Source organism: Paracoccidioides lutzii (genome assembly GCF_000150705.2).
Source record: "Paracoccidioides lutzii Pb01 unplaced genomic scaffold supercont2.1, whole genome shotgun sequence".
Lineage (NCBI taxonomy): Eukaryota > Fungi > Ascomycota > Eurotiomycetes > Onygenales > Ajellomycetaceae > Paracoccidioides > Paracoccidioides lutzii.
In genome coordinates, this window is record NW_015440947.1 from 32,530 (window position 1) to 47,924 (window position 15,395).

At 41.6% G+C, this 15,395-nt stretch overlaps 5 protein-coding genes across 5 annotated transcripts; 4 read left to right on the top strand and 1 right to left on the bottom strand.

Moving 5' to 3' along the window:
- Positions 1 to 610: 610 nt before the first annotated feature.
- PAAG_00007 (carboxy-terminal kinesin 2) lies at positions 611 to 3,761 on the top strand (the record flags this gene model as incomplete). Its single annotated transcript, XM_015843876.1, has 5 exons — positions 611 to 637; positions 730 to 871; positions 973 to 1,881; positions 1,952 to 3,516; positions 3,582 to 3,761. The coding sequence occupies 5 exons, from the start codon at positions 611 to 613 to the stop codon at positions 3,759 to 3,761; spliced, it is 2,823 nt and encodes a 940-aa protein (XP_015700211.1).
- Positions 3,762 to 4,717: 956 nt separating this feature from the next.
- On the bottom strand, positions 4,718 to 4,933 carry PAAG_00008 (hypothetical protein; the record flags this gene model as incomplete). Its single annotated transcript, XM_002797423.1, has 1 exon — positions 4,718 to 4,933. One exon carries the CDS (start codon positions 4,931 to 4,933, stop codon positions 4,718 to 4,720), a length of 216 nt encoding a protein of 71 aa, XP_002797469.1.
- A 704-nt stretch (positions 4,934 to 5,637) lies between these two features.
- On the top strand, positions 5,638 to 6,020 carry PAAG_00009 (hypothetical protein; the record flags this gene model as incomplete). Its single annotated transcript, XM_002797424.1, has 2 exons — positions 5,638 to 5,898; positions 5,946 to 6,020. 2 exons carry the CDS (start codon positions 5,638 to 5,640, stop codon positions 6,018 to 6,020), a joined length of 336 nt encoding a protein of 111 aa, XP_002797470.1.
- Positions 6,021 to 9,336: 3,316 nt separating this feature from the next.
- On the top strand, positions 9,337 to 11,475 carry PAAG_00010 (arabinose-proton symporter; the record flags this gene model as incomplete). The annotated part of the gene is made up of 7 exons (XM_002797425.1): positions 9,337 to 9,442; positions 9,526 to 9,682; positions 9,736 to 9,880; positions 9,944 to 10,117; positions 10,250 to 10,918; positions 10,987 to 11,072; positions 11,157 to 11,475. 7 exons carry the CDS (start codon positions 9,337 to 9,339, stop codon positions 11,473 to 11,475), a joined length of 1,656 nt encoding a protein of 551 aa, XP_002797471.1.
- Positions 11,476 to 12,377: 902 nt separating this feature from the next.
- On the top strand, positions 12,378 to 13,613 carry PAAG_00011 (hypothetical protein; the record flags this gene model as incomplete). Its single annotated transcript, XM_002797426.2, has 3 exons — positions 12,378 to 12,408; positions 12,512 to 12,749; positions 12,860 to 13,613. The coding sequence occupies 3 exons, from the start codon at positions 12,378 to 12,380 to the stop codon at positions 13,611 to 13,613; spliced, it is 1,023 nt and encodes a 340-aa protein (XP_002797472.1).
- Between the last annotated feature and the right edge of the window lie 1,782 nt (positions 13,614 to 15,395).

Genomic DNA, 15,395 nt, shown 5'->3' on the forward strand with positions numbered 1-15,395 from the left:
GTTATTTAACAGTTAATAGTTAATTTAATAATTAAAATCTGGTTGTTGAGATATTTAAATAAATTCATTATATCAAGTGGTCGTAGATATCTGGCTCATTTAATGGTGTAGCTCATATAGTGGTGAGCTACATTAACTAACTGATGGCAATTTGTTTGCAAAATTTGTATTCTTTGCATTGTTTGCATCTCTTATTCACAGTCCCCATTAGGACTAGCTTTGTTTACAGTCCTCAAACCTCTTTCATATTTTCAGGAAGGGACAATCAACAAACACTCTAATAGTTGTTTATCTACTGTGAATGCACGACTGCTCCTCCCCAGAGCTGCAGATGACAGAAGGTGTTATTACCTAATGAAATATTGGCCGTGTTGACATCCAACAAACAAAACCTCATCTTCATCATTTACATCATCCCCTCTACTGTAGTTGCTGGCTGGACATTCTCCTTGCACGACAAACCCCACCTACCTTCATGGCTTGTCGCTGAATTTCATCCCGTTTCATGGATCTTCAAGAATATTATTAAAATATCAAGCATTGTCTACTTGTCCATCCATCAGTTTCTCCTTTTCTTCTTTTTGCTCGCCTCTCTTTTGGGTGCTTAAGGATGGACGGCGACGAGAATATCCCAAGGGTGCGCTATCTTCTCAATTAGTAGCTCCAAAACGATTCCTCATTCTAATCCTCCTCATGCTCTGTAACTGATATTTTTTAATCTCTCTATAGTTCTCGTCAAATATTCCTCGTCCAAACGTGGTCTCCTCAGCCGGGAGAAGTCTCCATGATATCACATCCACCGCAAACAATGCCGCTGGCACCATGATGCCTCCGCCGGGCACTATCAGTCGCAAATACGTCAAATCCATGAGTAGGTCCTAGTTTCCAGGTTCTAGCATGAACTAAAACACATTGCCAATTAAATTATTTGACAGCTGGAAATTTCTAAGCACCTTGGTACTCATCTATTAGCAGCTATGGAATCAGTTCAGAACAGAAAAACACTCGCCGAAAGGGGTGGTGAAATCAGAAAGCCAAATCAATTTGGCCATTCAGCCTCCAAATCCTTGAATTCTAGGCCCATTTATCCGTTGTTGCCGTCTTCGACCTCGAGCTCCTCTCGCCCTGCTTCGGCCGCTCCACGAAATACATCCCACAACCTTAACTCCGCCTCCAATAGCACTACTTCCCGGGCACGCTCTTCTGCCCGAAGTATCGCTCGACCCCAGACGTCCTTTGGTTATGGGCGCACTCATGGCTCCGCCTCCCCTCGCCCAGTAACGTCAATGAGCACTCGAAATGACGATTTCCATGACTCGATCTTGGGGAAACGAAAGGGTATGGACACAATTTCCTTGGAATGCTCCTCACCCGAATCCTTACCCTTCCCTTCATTGAAAACTGGCCCAACTCCAAGAAGAGGCAGCTATGACAACCAAATGAATTATGTTTCAGATTGGTCGAGCTCCTTTGCTGCACAATCAGTGTCCCACTTAGCAGTGCGGGAGACTTTGCGGAACGTGTCCTTGACCACCGCAATGCAGGGCTTGACCCTCAATACTTCCCCGCCAACCCTTACCCTACCACACGGACATGATGCCCAGGAAACCACCAGGCCCAAACGATCCTCTTCTGTTAAAACAACCCATGGCATCACTCCCCTTTCCCAGAACATTCCCACATCTCTTAAAAAATCCCCCAGGAAATCCCCTCCTAAAGTAAAACAGTATCTAACTCGTGACTCTTCAGTCGAAGCTTGGGACCAAGACGCCAAATTACAGAATATGAATGCTATGTGCGATATGCTATTGAGCCGCTTTCATGGAACAACCAACCAAAGCGCCGGTCTTAAAGAAGCCATAGAGCTGTATAAAACCCGACGTATGTACGAAGTTCTGGTCCCCGCAGAGTGAAATTCGATATTTCTAACGTAAATCTCGGTCCGCTCTAGTCCAGGAGGTGGAAGATAAAAACTCACAGCTTTCTGAGCAAAACATTTCCATCCGCGTTGAACTTGACACCACTAAATCCCGTCTCTCTGTGGCAGAGAATAATCTTAAAGATGTCGCGCGGGATCACGAAATTTCCATGGATGACTTGGACAGGCAGCACCGCGTTCAATTAGAAACTGCACGCCAAGAAGCGAAAAAACAGCTCGAGGACCTTGTGGCGAAGCATCAAGACGAGATGCGAGAATTACATCGCCGGTGCGACGCCCAAATTGAAGATGAGAGGATCAGGCGACAAAAGGAACTCAGCCAAATGAATGCGCAAACTGCTGTCGAAATACAACGTACTCGAAATGAGTCTGAAAATAAAGACCGCGAGCTTCGGAGCGTAAAAGCCGAGGTGGATCGTTTGACAAGTGACTTGGAACGTGAACGGACACTTAATAAGGAACTTCAACAAAACCTGATGACCAATAGTAGTAATACTTTGACCCTAGAGTCTTCGATTCGTGCACTGAAGGCTAGGATTGAGTTCCTCGAGTCGGGTAACAAGGAGCAGTCCGATGCATTTGCTCGTCTTGATCAGGAACTCCGAGATGCCCTGGCGGAGACTAGCGTCGCCCAGGCAAAGCTACGCAAAGAGGAATCGTTGCGAAGAAAGCTTCACAATCAGGTACAGGAGCTGAAGGGAAACATTCGTGTTTTCTGTCGCGTTCGTCCGATACTCGACAATGAGTCAGATGCAGATGCGGCACAAATCGAATTTCCCGATTCAGAAGCCGACTCGAAGGAGATTTCGGTGCTTGGTCCAGAGGAAAAGAGTAGCCTTGGGAACATTACAACAAAAAATTACTTTTACTCTTTTGATCACGTTTTTGGACCATCATCTCAAAACACTGACGTTTTCGAAGAGATCAGCCAACTGGTTCAAAGTGCGTTGGATGGATACAACGTATGTATATTCTGCTATGGTCAAACGGGAAGCGGGAAGACCCACACAATGTCTTCTGATGACGGAATGATACCTCGGGCTGTTCATCAAATATACGATACAGCAAGGTCGCTGGAAGAGAAGGGCTGGCACTATGCAATGGAGGGGAATTTTGTCGAGGTTTACAACGAAAACTTGAACGATCTGCTTGGCAAAGCAGACGAATTCGATAAGAAGAAGCACGAAATACGCCATGACATGCAAAAGTGCAAAACAACAATCACGGATATTACAACTGTTAACCTGGACTCCCCCGCACGCGTTGCATCCATTCTACGTCGTGCTGCAACCAATCGCTCAGTTGCTGCAACCAAAGCAAACGAGCGATCTTCACGATCACATTCTGTTTTTATCCTAAAACTAATTGGAGAAAATAAGGTCACGGGAGAAAGGAGTGAAGGAACTCTTAATCTTGTTGATCTTGCTGGCAGTGAACGCCTCAGCCATTCGAAAGCCACAGGAGAGAGATTGAAGGAAACTCAAAGTATTAACCGCAGTCTGAGTTGCTTGGGTGATGTAATTGCCGCCCTTGGGCAAGGGAAAGACGGCGCACATATTCCGTACCGAAATAGCAAGGTACGTTTCCGAGCGTTTTGCCAATTCTCAAACATGGGCACTTGAGCTAATCTTCTGTCATTTAGCTCACATACCTCCTTCAATTTTCTTTGGGAGGCAACTCTAAGACGTTAATGTTCGTCATGGTCAGTCCTAGGCATGAGCATCTCAGCGAAACCCTTACCAGTCTAAAGTTCGCGACCAAAGTCCACAACACTCACATTGGGACCGCGAAGAAACAGACGAGAATTATTCGCGAATCGTAATGGTTCCTCAATATTCCTGAGATTTATTTGTGTATTTTTTCCCTCATCGCTAGTTGTTGGTTTGTATGGCATACCCGGAAGCTTTTGAATGATTTGGCTTGCTGAGATTTTTCTTGAGTTATATTCAAGTTTGGAGTTCCGGTTTCCATTTTCTGTTTAACTTTCCCCATCCACCGAACTTATATCATATACAGAGCTATGTACATCTGAATGATGTACAGTAGGCTCTTTTTGCTTTGAATTGATCGGCGCGGATATATTTCGTCGAATTGAAGAAACCACGGCATGGTTCTCATAGTCAACGAATGAAATATACGTGCGATATGCTTCCAGCATTCCCGAATATGCCACCGATATATCTATTTGTTTATGTGACAGTGTGAATTCCCACTTCTTCCTTACTCACTGCCTTCTCATCAGTAAAGAAAGGTCACCCAGTTATACTCTGGGCATGTGGCGTAGCGGGTAAACCTCAGGTCGGACTGATCGTTGGGACAGCCAGACACTAATGGAACCATCATTCATTCCGCTTCCCAGCATGCCGCAAGAAATTTCTTTAATACCGTAAACATTGCATCCGGTTTCTCCAGCCAAGTGAAGGGATCACATTGATCCAATATAACAACGGTTGCGTGATTCTGACCGAGATTCCTCGTCTGCTCTGTATTTCCTAAAGTGCATTGACAATTTTGTCCGCCAAATATAATCAAAGTCTTCGCCGTGACAGCTTTTATCCCGTCAACCATCAGTTTACGCAGCGTGACTTTCCGATTGCATACCCTCATGCTCTCCAGACACCACAGTGAAACTTGATCATCACCCAGCGCGTCAAGATATTTGGGAACATCAATTTCAGGATCGAAGAAATATATGGGAATAATTTTTGTTAGAATTCTTTCAGTTCGTCATCCTTACTTGGATGAGACGTCTATAGCGTATCATACGCCGCCTCAAACCTAGTATCGCCCCTTTCTCTCCTCTCGCAAGCATGCAAAGGTCGCCGAAGCGTCACAACTAAGAAGCCGGTGATCGATGAGCATCAGCCTGGCAATATTGCTGTGGGTGCATTTCGAGTATGCCAGCGCGATATTGGCACCATGCGAGTGGCCCAGCAGTGCTGGAAAGCGGTCAATATTTAAATATTGTCGAAACAACTTGAGGTCCACGGCCATGTTGAAGGTGGTTATTTCAGAGGGATCTGTAGGTCGTGAAGAACCTGCTGATCCCCGTAGATGAAAGAAGACAAGAGTGCTGTCGACTTCTAGAGGGTGATGGCTGACTGGAATACCGCGGTCCTAATCCCCAGCCTGGATACTGTATGACGGCCATTCGATCATGACTAGTTGGTGCATTGCTCTGGACGGTGTGTTTGAATGTTAGGCCATTAGGAGCTGAAGATGTGAGTGCCTAGTGATAGCTGGTCCATGTTTTAGAATATATGTATGTGTCCATTGAGATTTGAGAGGGACTTCTAGTGTTGAAACCGAAGAGAAAAAAGAATGTCGACATTAACTATTTGATATAAATAGAAGATTAATGTAGGCAACTCGTGATTACGATTTCTTCCCATCTGAATAAATGCTGCTAAAGCCATATGAACCTGTGTAGACACATACGCCTCTCTATGCGAGGGTTGCATTTGTTCGTTAAGGGGATGGAATAAGATCAGAATTGCCACTGCTTGAATGTTCCCGCAAAGGTCCAAGATTTGACATTTCCCACGTTTTATTTAACTAACTATTTATCGTTGGGCAGTCGATGACGTGGTTCCAATGTTGTTATCGCAGGGTGGCTAGAATGATTATGACAGTGGAGTTATTAGATAGAGACCTACGAGATTTTAATTCCTTCTATATATTTTCCCCAGGAACTCATAATGCCTGCATATACAGGATCAGAACCTCCCCGAGTGTCACGCTCACTTTCTGTTCGGCTCCCTTCCTTTGCAGAACTCGACGCCGCATCCCAAACATATGAAAGTGATCTGCCAAATTCCACAGAATGGAACCGCAACCACGCAGATGCTCTCCCAACGATGGGTCGTCCTTCGGAGGGACATGGATGGCGTGATTATCGCCGTCGTGGCTTAATACCAATAATAGCCGTACAATTGGAGTTCGATACCGCAGCGTTCGATGTACGTATCTGGTCAGATGTCAAAGGCTAATCGGACGATGGTTACAGTTCCGGGATATGTTGATGGCCTGTATTTTTGCTTTGGTCCCATCGCGTGAGGCCCATTTCTACGGATCTCCCTAGCTTCCATGTCCATGGTGATTGTATCTGAAGATGTCTGGCGCAGGGCCGGACTTGTTTGATTTTCTGTTGTAGTTCAATAATTGATGGAAGTTAGTCGAATTTTGTAAACATCACTAGCCATACATCAACGGGAAACGTGGAGGTGCAAAAAAAGTATTTGATCTCAGTATTATATCACAGCTTCAATCTATATACAGATAATCAGAGGTTTGATTGTCAACTAAATAAGCTATCTGAGTGAATACTAAGATGATTTCTAAAAGATGAGTTTGAAGAAAACTCTGTTTATATAGTTCGTTTTCTTAGTGCAGTTGCTAGACAATTGTGTTATGTTTATGTGTTATTTGTATATGAGATAATTGTGAGACTGACTGCTATGTCATTGTCTAGACAATTGCCATTACCAGTCATCTCAGTCAGTAATGATTACACTGTCAAAAAGATTAAATGTAAGCTCATTTTATATCATCATATCTTTTATCTTTATATCAGAATAAAAAAAAATTCTTATGTTCTTAATTAAGACCTCAAAATTTATTTCTCTCAGCATATGGAGAAAACTATAATCAGATACCAGAGTCTAGCTCAGCAGATAAAGAAGAAATTGAATGTGATGACATAGAATAAGTGAACTCTGTTTAGTTCTTTGACAGTATAAGACTACAAATTGAGATAATCAGTAATCACAACTGTCTAGACATTGATATAGCAATCAACTCTACAATTATTTTACATACAAATAACATGTAAATGTGAAAAACAGCATTAAGAAAAAGAACTATATAAACAGAGCTTTCTCTGAACTCATCTCTTAAAAATTATCTTAGTATTTCATCTAGATCACTTATCTAGCTGATAATCAAACAACTGTTTCACCTGTGTCTAGTTTAAAAGCTTGACATAATATTAAAATCAATAACTTTTTTTACTCTTTTTAAAGCAGGTTTTTTTATATGAAAAATCTCTGAAAATTCTTGTTTATTTTTGTTTTGAATCTTTGAGAATACTGCTAAGATATCAGCAGCAGTTAGAGAATCTGATAGTTTGTAAAGATTGAACTGAGATATGATGACTCTGACAGAGAGAAACATGAGATCAAGAGAGCTCTTATCAAAGAAAACATTTTTAAAGACAATTGAAGAGGACTCAGAGCGTTCATAGGCGCCGTTTCTCCGAGCCTGCTCAATACGCCCTCATCTGATCCCTGAAACTGTCCCTAACTGGTCAGCCTACGAGTCCGTGAAACAGTATATTCTTCAACCATAATAAATCACACTCCGCAAATCGACTGGAAATTCGCGTCTCATCAGAAACTCTATCGCTATCCAGAAACCCGCCTGACTTTCAACAGGGGATTAAAACATCCGCCGCGATGCCGAATGGCAACAGTGACTTGCGAAGACCTACTGATTCTGTAGTGTAACCACAAAGCGTGTTTCCGATCATCCCAGCCATGCTCCGGGATATTGTAACTTTATCCCTAAATTCATCAGGCAAATATTTGATATAACTAATAAACACATCAATTGCCTCTCCCAGAGTTAATTGGCATAGGTACCTTGCCATGTGCTTGTCAACTCAACAACATCTGGGAATTCTTCAGGAGCCGATACTAGTGGTTCAGATAGAGTTGGTCTGCATGTTGGGCATATTTCTATGTATTGCAATATTAATTCCTCAGGGATTCTGTTAATTCTGCAGTCAGTTTATTTGATTTTTCCAAAGGCAATTTTGGCCTGTAGCCGTATTGAGCGTACCCGGGAATATATCGTTCTAGCATGATCTTAAGGATAAAATCTCCATCCTCTTTTAACATCTCTTTCGTCTAGATTCGCGTGAATGAAAGGCATCTGCTTTTCTGGTGGCAGAGACTGATAAATAAGATATTCGAAGTCTCCATGCCTGCAATTTCGTGGTAGGAAAGGGAAAAGGCCCAAAGAATTTGACACTGGCATAAAGCTCATAGTCATCGTGGCGAAAAGGAATATCTGGTTTGAAGATGAAAAATTATCACTATATATCAAAGAATGAATGCGTTAGTTTGATCCATATCGTAAAAGATGTCCAATATTCTGCCCACATAGCACTGAAAGACCATATATTGGATGGTGTGCCCCATCCTATCTTCATATAGATTTCAGGTGCTTCTCCGTATAGGTGCTCTGTTCAAATCACCGTCCTTCGCATATACTAAATCAGCTGACAGAGCGCTCCCCTATCCGCCAGCTAAAAATTAGTAAAGAGGATTTCTTCCTCCCTGTAGATATTAATGAGGACGCTGTCAGGCTTACATCTAATGGAATCAAAAATTAGCCACTATGCACTTTCACATGTGTGAAGAGGAAGAGTGTGAAGGTGAAATACCTGTATGTATGAATCGGCCGGCATGCAATAATTTCAGTGCCTTGAGAGTCCTTCTGGAACCGTATTTGACTTCATGCGTCGTTAGTTTCTCTGATGAGGAGGCCTTTAAGAGGTGATCATCCAAGTGCAGCGTAAGCTGTGTAAAACACAAGCTGGAGGATCTGATGGATTGATAATCTCTTTAAGCAGTGGTCGGATAAACGGGGTGCAACTTTCGATGTGATGGAGGTCATCGCGTTTCATTTTTCAGTTGGAAATTTCGCAGTCCTTTGATGATTGCTGGTTGTTTGTTTTGGCATCTGTGTCAATCAGAAACTTCGCCGTTTAGAATCTGGGAAAAATACATTAACTAATATGTTGCAAGCTACACGCTCTTCTGGAGTTCCATGGTGATGGTGTAGCAGCTTGGTTTCCCTTTAGAAAATTCGCCTGAGGCGGAACAAACCAGCGATGTTGCCTCTCGAGGATAAATGCTTCGAGGATGGATGAATGCTAGGCGTTTGATGGGAACATGATTCAGGTTTCAATGGGTGAAATGCCATGCTCGCGACTGCTGGACTGAGACCTATCAATCAATTGCCATATAGTTATCGCATCTTGATGAAAATCCTGGCTCAATTAATGATTGTGCACAGGGAGTTAAGCAAACCACCAGCTTTTAACTAGCCAATGGGGTCACCCTTTACTTTGTTTTTGAGACTTCTCTCAGGGTTTCACTTAACACTCATCTTTCTCCATTGTGACATGCCAAGTGATGAATAACTCATTTTCAGCAGAGAAACTTGTGTTTATATCAGTTGACTTTATTAGTGATGTTAATAATATCTATATCTCCAGCTCAGCTAACAGCTACTCCTGTTTGACTGATGCCGAGTTGACTGGTCAGTTAATTTCTAGGTGACAGCAGAATCTTATTTGTTTGAAATATTTGGGAATTCGATCCAGTGTCAATATGCCCAATATATTTAAGCAGCAGTTGACCAATACGCCTCGCGAGGTATTTAACTGGAAACTAGGTCTGGGGATTTTATGCTTCGGCATTATGGGAGCTAGTCGAGGTGAGTTTACCATAATACATTTAGCGCTGTGTTGATGCTGTCGATGAGTGTTTTTCCCTATGGCTAATTGTACTTTCCCGCAGGGGTCGACGAAGGGCTTATTTCAGGGACGGTGCAGCAAAAATCGTTTATCGCTGAATATCACTTGAAAGATCCCAACATGAGTGAGGAAGGGAGGGCGGATAGATTGGGAAACATAACTGGCATGGTCCAGATCGGTAGTATTGTGGGTGCACTACTGTAGGGTTCTATGTATATCCCTTTGAAGTAGAATACAAGTCTGATTCATGTAGCGCATTCGTCGTGACGGACCGTATCGGACGCATCCAGGCAACGCGACAGCTCTGTGCAATTTGGGTCATTGGTATCGTGATATTCATGACAGCAAATGGTCGGATTGGGCAAGTGTACGCTGGCCGGTTCATTGCTGGCATTGGGGTGAGAACATTAAATTTCACCCCTATCACTGAGGCTGCACATCGTTAAGTTCGAGTCTTCCAGGTTGGACAAACTACAGTGGTTGCTCCCACGTATTTAGCGGAGGTTTCCCCTCGAGCAATTCGCGGCCTTTGCATGTGCTCATTTTCCGGCTCGGTGTATCTTGGTATCATGCTGAGCTATTTTGCAAGCTGGGGTAGTTCGATCCATATTAGTGACGGCTCTAATACACAATGGGTATGAGTTTATTTCATACTTTGCTAAGCCCTCATTCTTTCCCCCCATAGTGTAAGGAGTGTTCTCACCATGGTTTTCATTTCATCCGTTGACCAAAAAAAAAAAAAAAAAAAAAAAAAAACCAACAACCAGATTGTGCCGACAACACTACACATCATCTTCGCTGGAATCATTTTTGTACTCTCGTTCACGGTTCATGAATCGCCTAGATATTTAATCAAGGCCAAGAAACAAGAGGAGGCTCTGAAAACCATGTCAATATTGCGCAATCTCCCAATTGAACATCCATACATTCAGACAGAGATGATGGATATCCAGGAGCAGTTAGACCGGGAACACGAAGCAACCTTGGGGTCACACTTCCTTGCACCACTTAAAGAGTTGTTTCTATTACCCTCTAACCGGTATCGTATCATGATCGGGTTGATGTCGCAGCTGCTCAGTCAATGGTCGGGAGCAAACAGCATAACCATCTACGCGCCCGAATTTTTTGCCATGTTGGGGACGACAGGTCAATCGGAGAAACTTTTTGCCACGGCAATTTTTGGTGTCGTGAAACTGGTGTCTTCTCTTATCTGTGCTCTCTTTCTGGTTGACTTATTGGGACGCAAAAGGGCTCTTGGATATGGAATATCATTCCAATTTCTGAGCATGCTATACGTGGCAATTTACCTAGCAGTCGTTCCATCGATAGAAGGCGGGTTCAAGCCGGAAGGGCATTTAAAGCGCGCTGGCACAGCAGCAATTGTGTGCATATATGTATCTGGAGTGGGCTGGGCTCTTGGCTGGAATAGCATCCAGGTTTGGCGCCATGGTCAGGTCACCATCTCATTTGAGTTGATACCTCTAACAACCACGTCATCCTGCAGTATCTCATCAACGCGGAAATATTCCCGCTTCGAGTGCGAGCCCTGGGTACATCGATGGTGATGTGCTTTCACTTCGCAAATCAATAGTAGGTCCTCCTCCAGTCAATATTAAATGGCAAGCATACTGACTAAGATATCGAATCAATGTGGCTGAATCTGAATTGAACCAGTGGTAATTCGAAAGCTGTCCCGACCATGCTGCTTGACACAGCCATGAAGCCTTACGGGACTTTTTTCTTCTTTGCAGCAGTTACACTTATGGGTTTAGCATGGATGTGGTTCTTCCTGCCAGAAACCACCGGCAAGTCGCTGGAGGCGATGGACGATATGTTCAGCTTGCCATGGTATATAATTGGTCGAAAAGGAGCGAAATTGACTGCGGGAAGTGGACACGCCGAGGGGTATTATAGTGCAGGAGATACGGAAGAGGCCCCTGTCTCAGGGAAACCACTTCCACAAGAGGGAGGAAAAACTATGGAAGCAGTTTAGGGGTGTCACTGAGACGGGTAATGGAGAAGTCTCATTTGGTTGCAGTTCCAGTTGCAGTTGCATTGTAGAATTGTATAGCAGAAATCCGTTTTTATCGCATTAGCCGAGGGCTCCTGATATGATATATGACATCGGGTGCCAAATGCATTCCTTCACTTTTCCCTGCTTGTAGGAAAAGATCATGCTTTATAGTTTGAATCGATTAAATTCAACCCTCCGTACCATCAGAGCTTGGATGATGCAGCTGTCGAGTTAACTAACTAGTGTACCTGACTAACTAGTTGACTGCGAGTGCGAGATACCTGTCAGTGTGCAACCTATACCGCAATCCCTCTGTATATTCAACGTTTATTCAACAAAGTCAATCAATCGACTCTTCTCTCGTACACTTACATTAAGCACTTGCGGTTGTAACTAGCTCTTGGGTTGGTTTCGATCACCCTTGTCACGTCAATATCCTCCTCCGCTACTGATGACTAATCATCCCGCCTTACTAATTAACTAACAAAGTAACTAACTATAACTAGTTAGTTAGTTAGTTACTTGTTTGACGAACTACTTTATCCATATAGTTAGTTAGCTAACTTGTTATTTATTCATATTTCCTATCCCCATCGTTCCATCAAACCAGCCCCCGTCAGCGCAGTCTCCACGATGCTTTTTGGTAGAGTCAGGCCAGAAAGCGCCAACATTCAGAGAAATCACCTGCTCCAGAATCTCCATTGCGCAATTCTATATACAATAATAAATACATAATGGATCTTGGTTGGCTATCCGGGCCTTGACATCGTCCTCCGTCTGCATCATCCTCTCGTCAGTTTGACTTGACGAGTCGCTGGCCACGAGGAGACAATATTATTCTGCTTTTCCCCATACTTGGATTTGTATCGCTTTTCTCCGGCATGGAGAAATTCTCTCAGTTCCGAGATAGAGGTATGCGCCGTGCCAAAGCATTTCTTGAACAGGACATACAACTATGTGACTATTTTGGTATATATATATCTATTAAACAGCCCTCTCTAACCACCATCTCCAGGCTCGGGTATCGCCCCTTTTCTGCCCATCCCCTCTCATCCCTCAGGCTTCTACCTTCCTCTCCACATCTTCCTTTTCTGCGTGAGGCTTCCCCTGCTCGCCACAGCGCTTCTTGCTTATTTCTGCGTTCTACAATGGCTGCCCATAGGATCCCTTGGTAAGAAGGCATCTCTCTGGGTAATACTGGGAATTCCGGGCATATGGTGGATTGATCTGCAGATCGATGGCGTTAAGAAAGGGTATGCGTTTCCCTCGTGTGTGATATGATGTCTAAATTTTATTTACTTTATATATCTTTCCCCCCCACCCGGATCAGGTATTGTTTGTCTCACTATCTATCCTGTGATAGTTCGTTGGCCATGCATCACTCTACCCACCTTCCAGGTCCCGGATCCGTCATCGCTGCATCTCTTACCTCCCCCATCGATGCTCTCTACCTTGCCGCTATATTCGATCCTATATTTACAGTTTCCTATCCCTTCACGCGCAAGGTGCAGCAGATCTCCCTAGGGCAGGCCATCCTTCGGGCATTCTCTGGTCCAGAAGTGAACCCACCCGCAGATGCACGCCTAGTCGATCTAGCCACCCTGGCAAAACGGAATTCCAAAAGCCCCATCGTCGTGTTTCCGGAATGCACGACAACAAACGGTAAAGGCATCCTTCAAATGAGTCCGTCTCTCGTCACCGTGTCTACAGTAACTAGGATCTTCCCAGTCAGTCTACGGTACTCACCGGCGGACATCACCACCCCGATACCAAAATCATACAGGACCTTCCTATGGAATCTTTTAAGCAAACCCACGCACTGCATCCGCGTGAGAATAGCGGAGAGTGTTCTGCTTCTGGTGAGCACCAATAGCGAATCCCGTCCAGCAACGGTGAATCCACAACCATCGTATGATTATAACTACTTTGACACATTGGACGCCAAGACGACCCATTCCGTTGTGGATCTGGATGCGTCGTTGACGAGCGGGGAGAAGACGCTGTTAAACCAAGTTGGTGAGTCCCTGGCACGGCTGGGACGAGTGAAACGGGTTGGATTGGGGGCGAAGGACAAAGAGCAGTTTGTCAAGTTATGGACTACAGTTAAGCGGAAATAGCATCAATAACTATAATAATGTTTTATGTTTTATATTTTATTAAATCAGGTACCTGCCCATCCATCCATAATCATTAGTTTCCTAAGCAGAGAATGTAAGAATCACTCGATTTATTATATATATCTTCATTTTCAGGTTAGATCAGATGGAGGGAGCTTGAGACAATTTTCAAAGTAATGTCTTTAATAGATATAGAAAGTAAGGCTTGAAGAGATAAAATCTTTTAATTCTTTGAGATTTTTTATCTTCAGCTTATTTGAGAGTTTTCAAATTGATGCAGAATGGGTTTTGTGATAGATAAGATTGGCACTAATAAAATGATTTGTTGATTTTGTTCTCACTGCTTGCTTTCAGTGATTTGAAGTTTTGCACTAAAAGTGTTGACTTGTTGTAATTTGAGAAGTTTTTTATATATTTTCAAATGTTTTTATTCTTGTTAAACTATCTTCTCATCAACTGATGTATAAGGTGCTTTAGTATTTCTTTCTGAAGTCAGACTTGATGATTATTTGTAGAGGGTTTCTTCTACATGCACTTCATTATTAGATGTTGTGTATGAGATATTAGTTTATAGATTATGTTTCAGACTTGCTGTTATAGACTTTATAGACAACCTCTCTTTTTAAGTGATTAGAAACTATGAGAACATTTGAGGTGAATGAACTAAGTGTCAAAAAAAAAAGTGAGATACATTATATCACTATCATTGATTTCTCAGATAAGAGGAATATTGCAGAATATATAATATCTTTAAATAAAGCTGTTATCTTAATTTAATCTCTGCAAGCAACAGATTAATGAGAAAAATGGTCTCAATATCAAAAAATGACATAATGCTGAATAATAAGTGTTTTGACTTTTGATACTTCACAATATCATGTGTCTGCAATAGACAAGAGCTTCTTTAACAATTAATATGAGTTTATACTGCAGCAACAACAAATTCTTCTACAATTATTATAGTATCAACAATATTTCTCAGATAATATTTCATATATTGAATTACATGATGAAATAAACATGTGAAACAATCATTCATCTATCATGTTGAGTGATGCAATTTATAGCTATATCTATCATAGCTATACTTTATATTCTAAGACATTAACAGAGTTTCAAAAACACAAACATGAGACTTATCACTGAATTAGTTACATTTATCTCAAAGCTAGATGTAAATCTTTTCACTCATATGAATATTAAAGAACATATTAATTTATCTATAGACAAGCTATGCAATTTGACCTTTTTTAAAATTTGTAAGTTTATAAGGTATGAACATATAATTCATAATGTATATAAGGAAAAAATATAATGTAGTATATATACAAGAGTAATTTATGACAAAGAGTCAAAATATAATAGACATAAGATAGTAATACTTATAATAACTAGTTAATTAATATCTAACTATATAATAATAACTATTTCTCTAGAAAAAAAAGAAAAAAAAGAAATAGTAAGAAAAAAATAATATATATATATATATATATATATATATATATAAGTATAAATGAGCTTAGTTATAAGTAAGGTATATAGCTATAATGGTCAGAAATTTAAAATATATAAGTAATATAATACTTATGATATATTTCTTTAGTTGAGTATTATTAGATATGAAGCTGAAGAGATTATATAAATAAAATATAAATAAAAGATATAAAATAAAAAATAAATAAGTAAAATAATTAAATAATTAATAATAAAATAGATTCACTAATAAGTGATTAAATCAATAATATTCATCAAGTTAAATTAACATATAAATAAGGTATATTT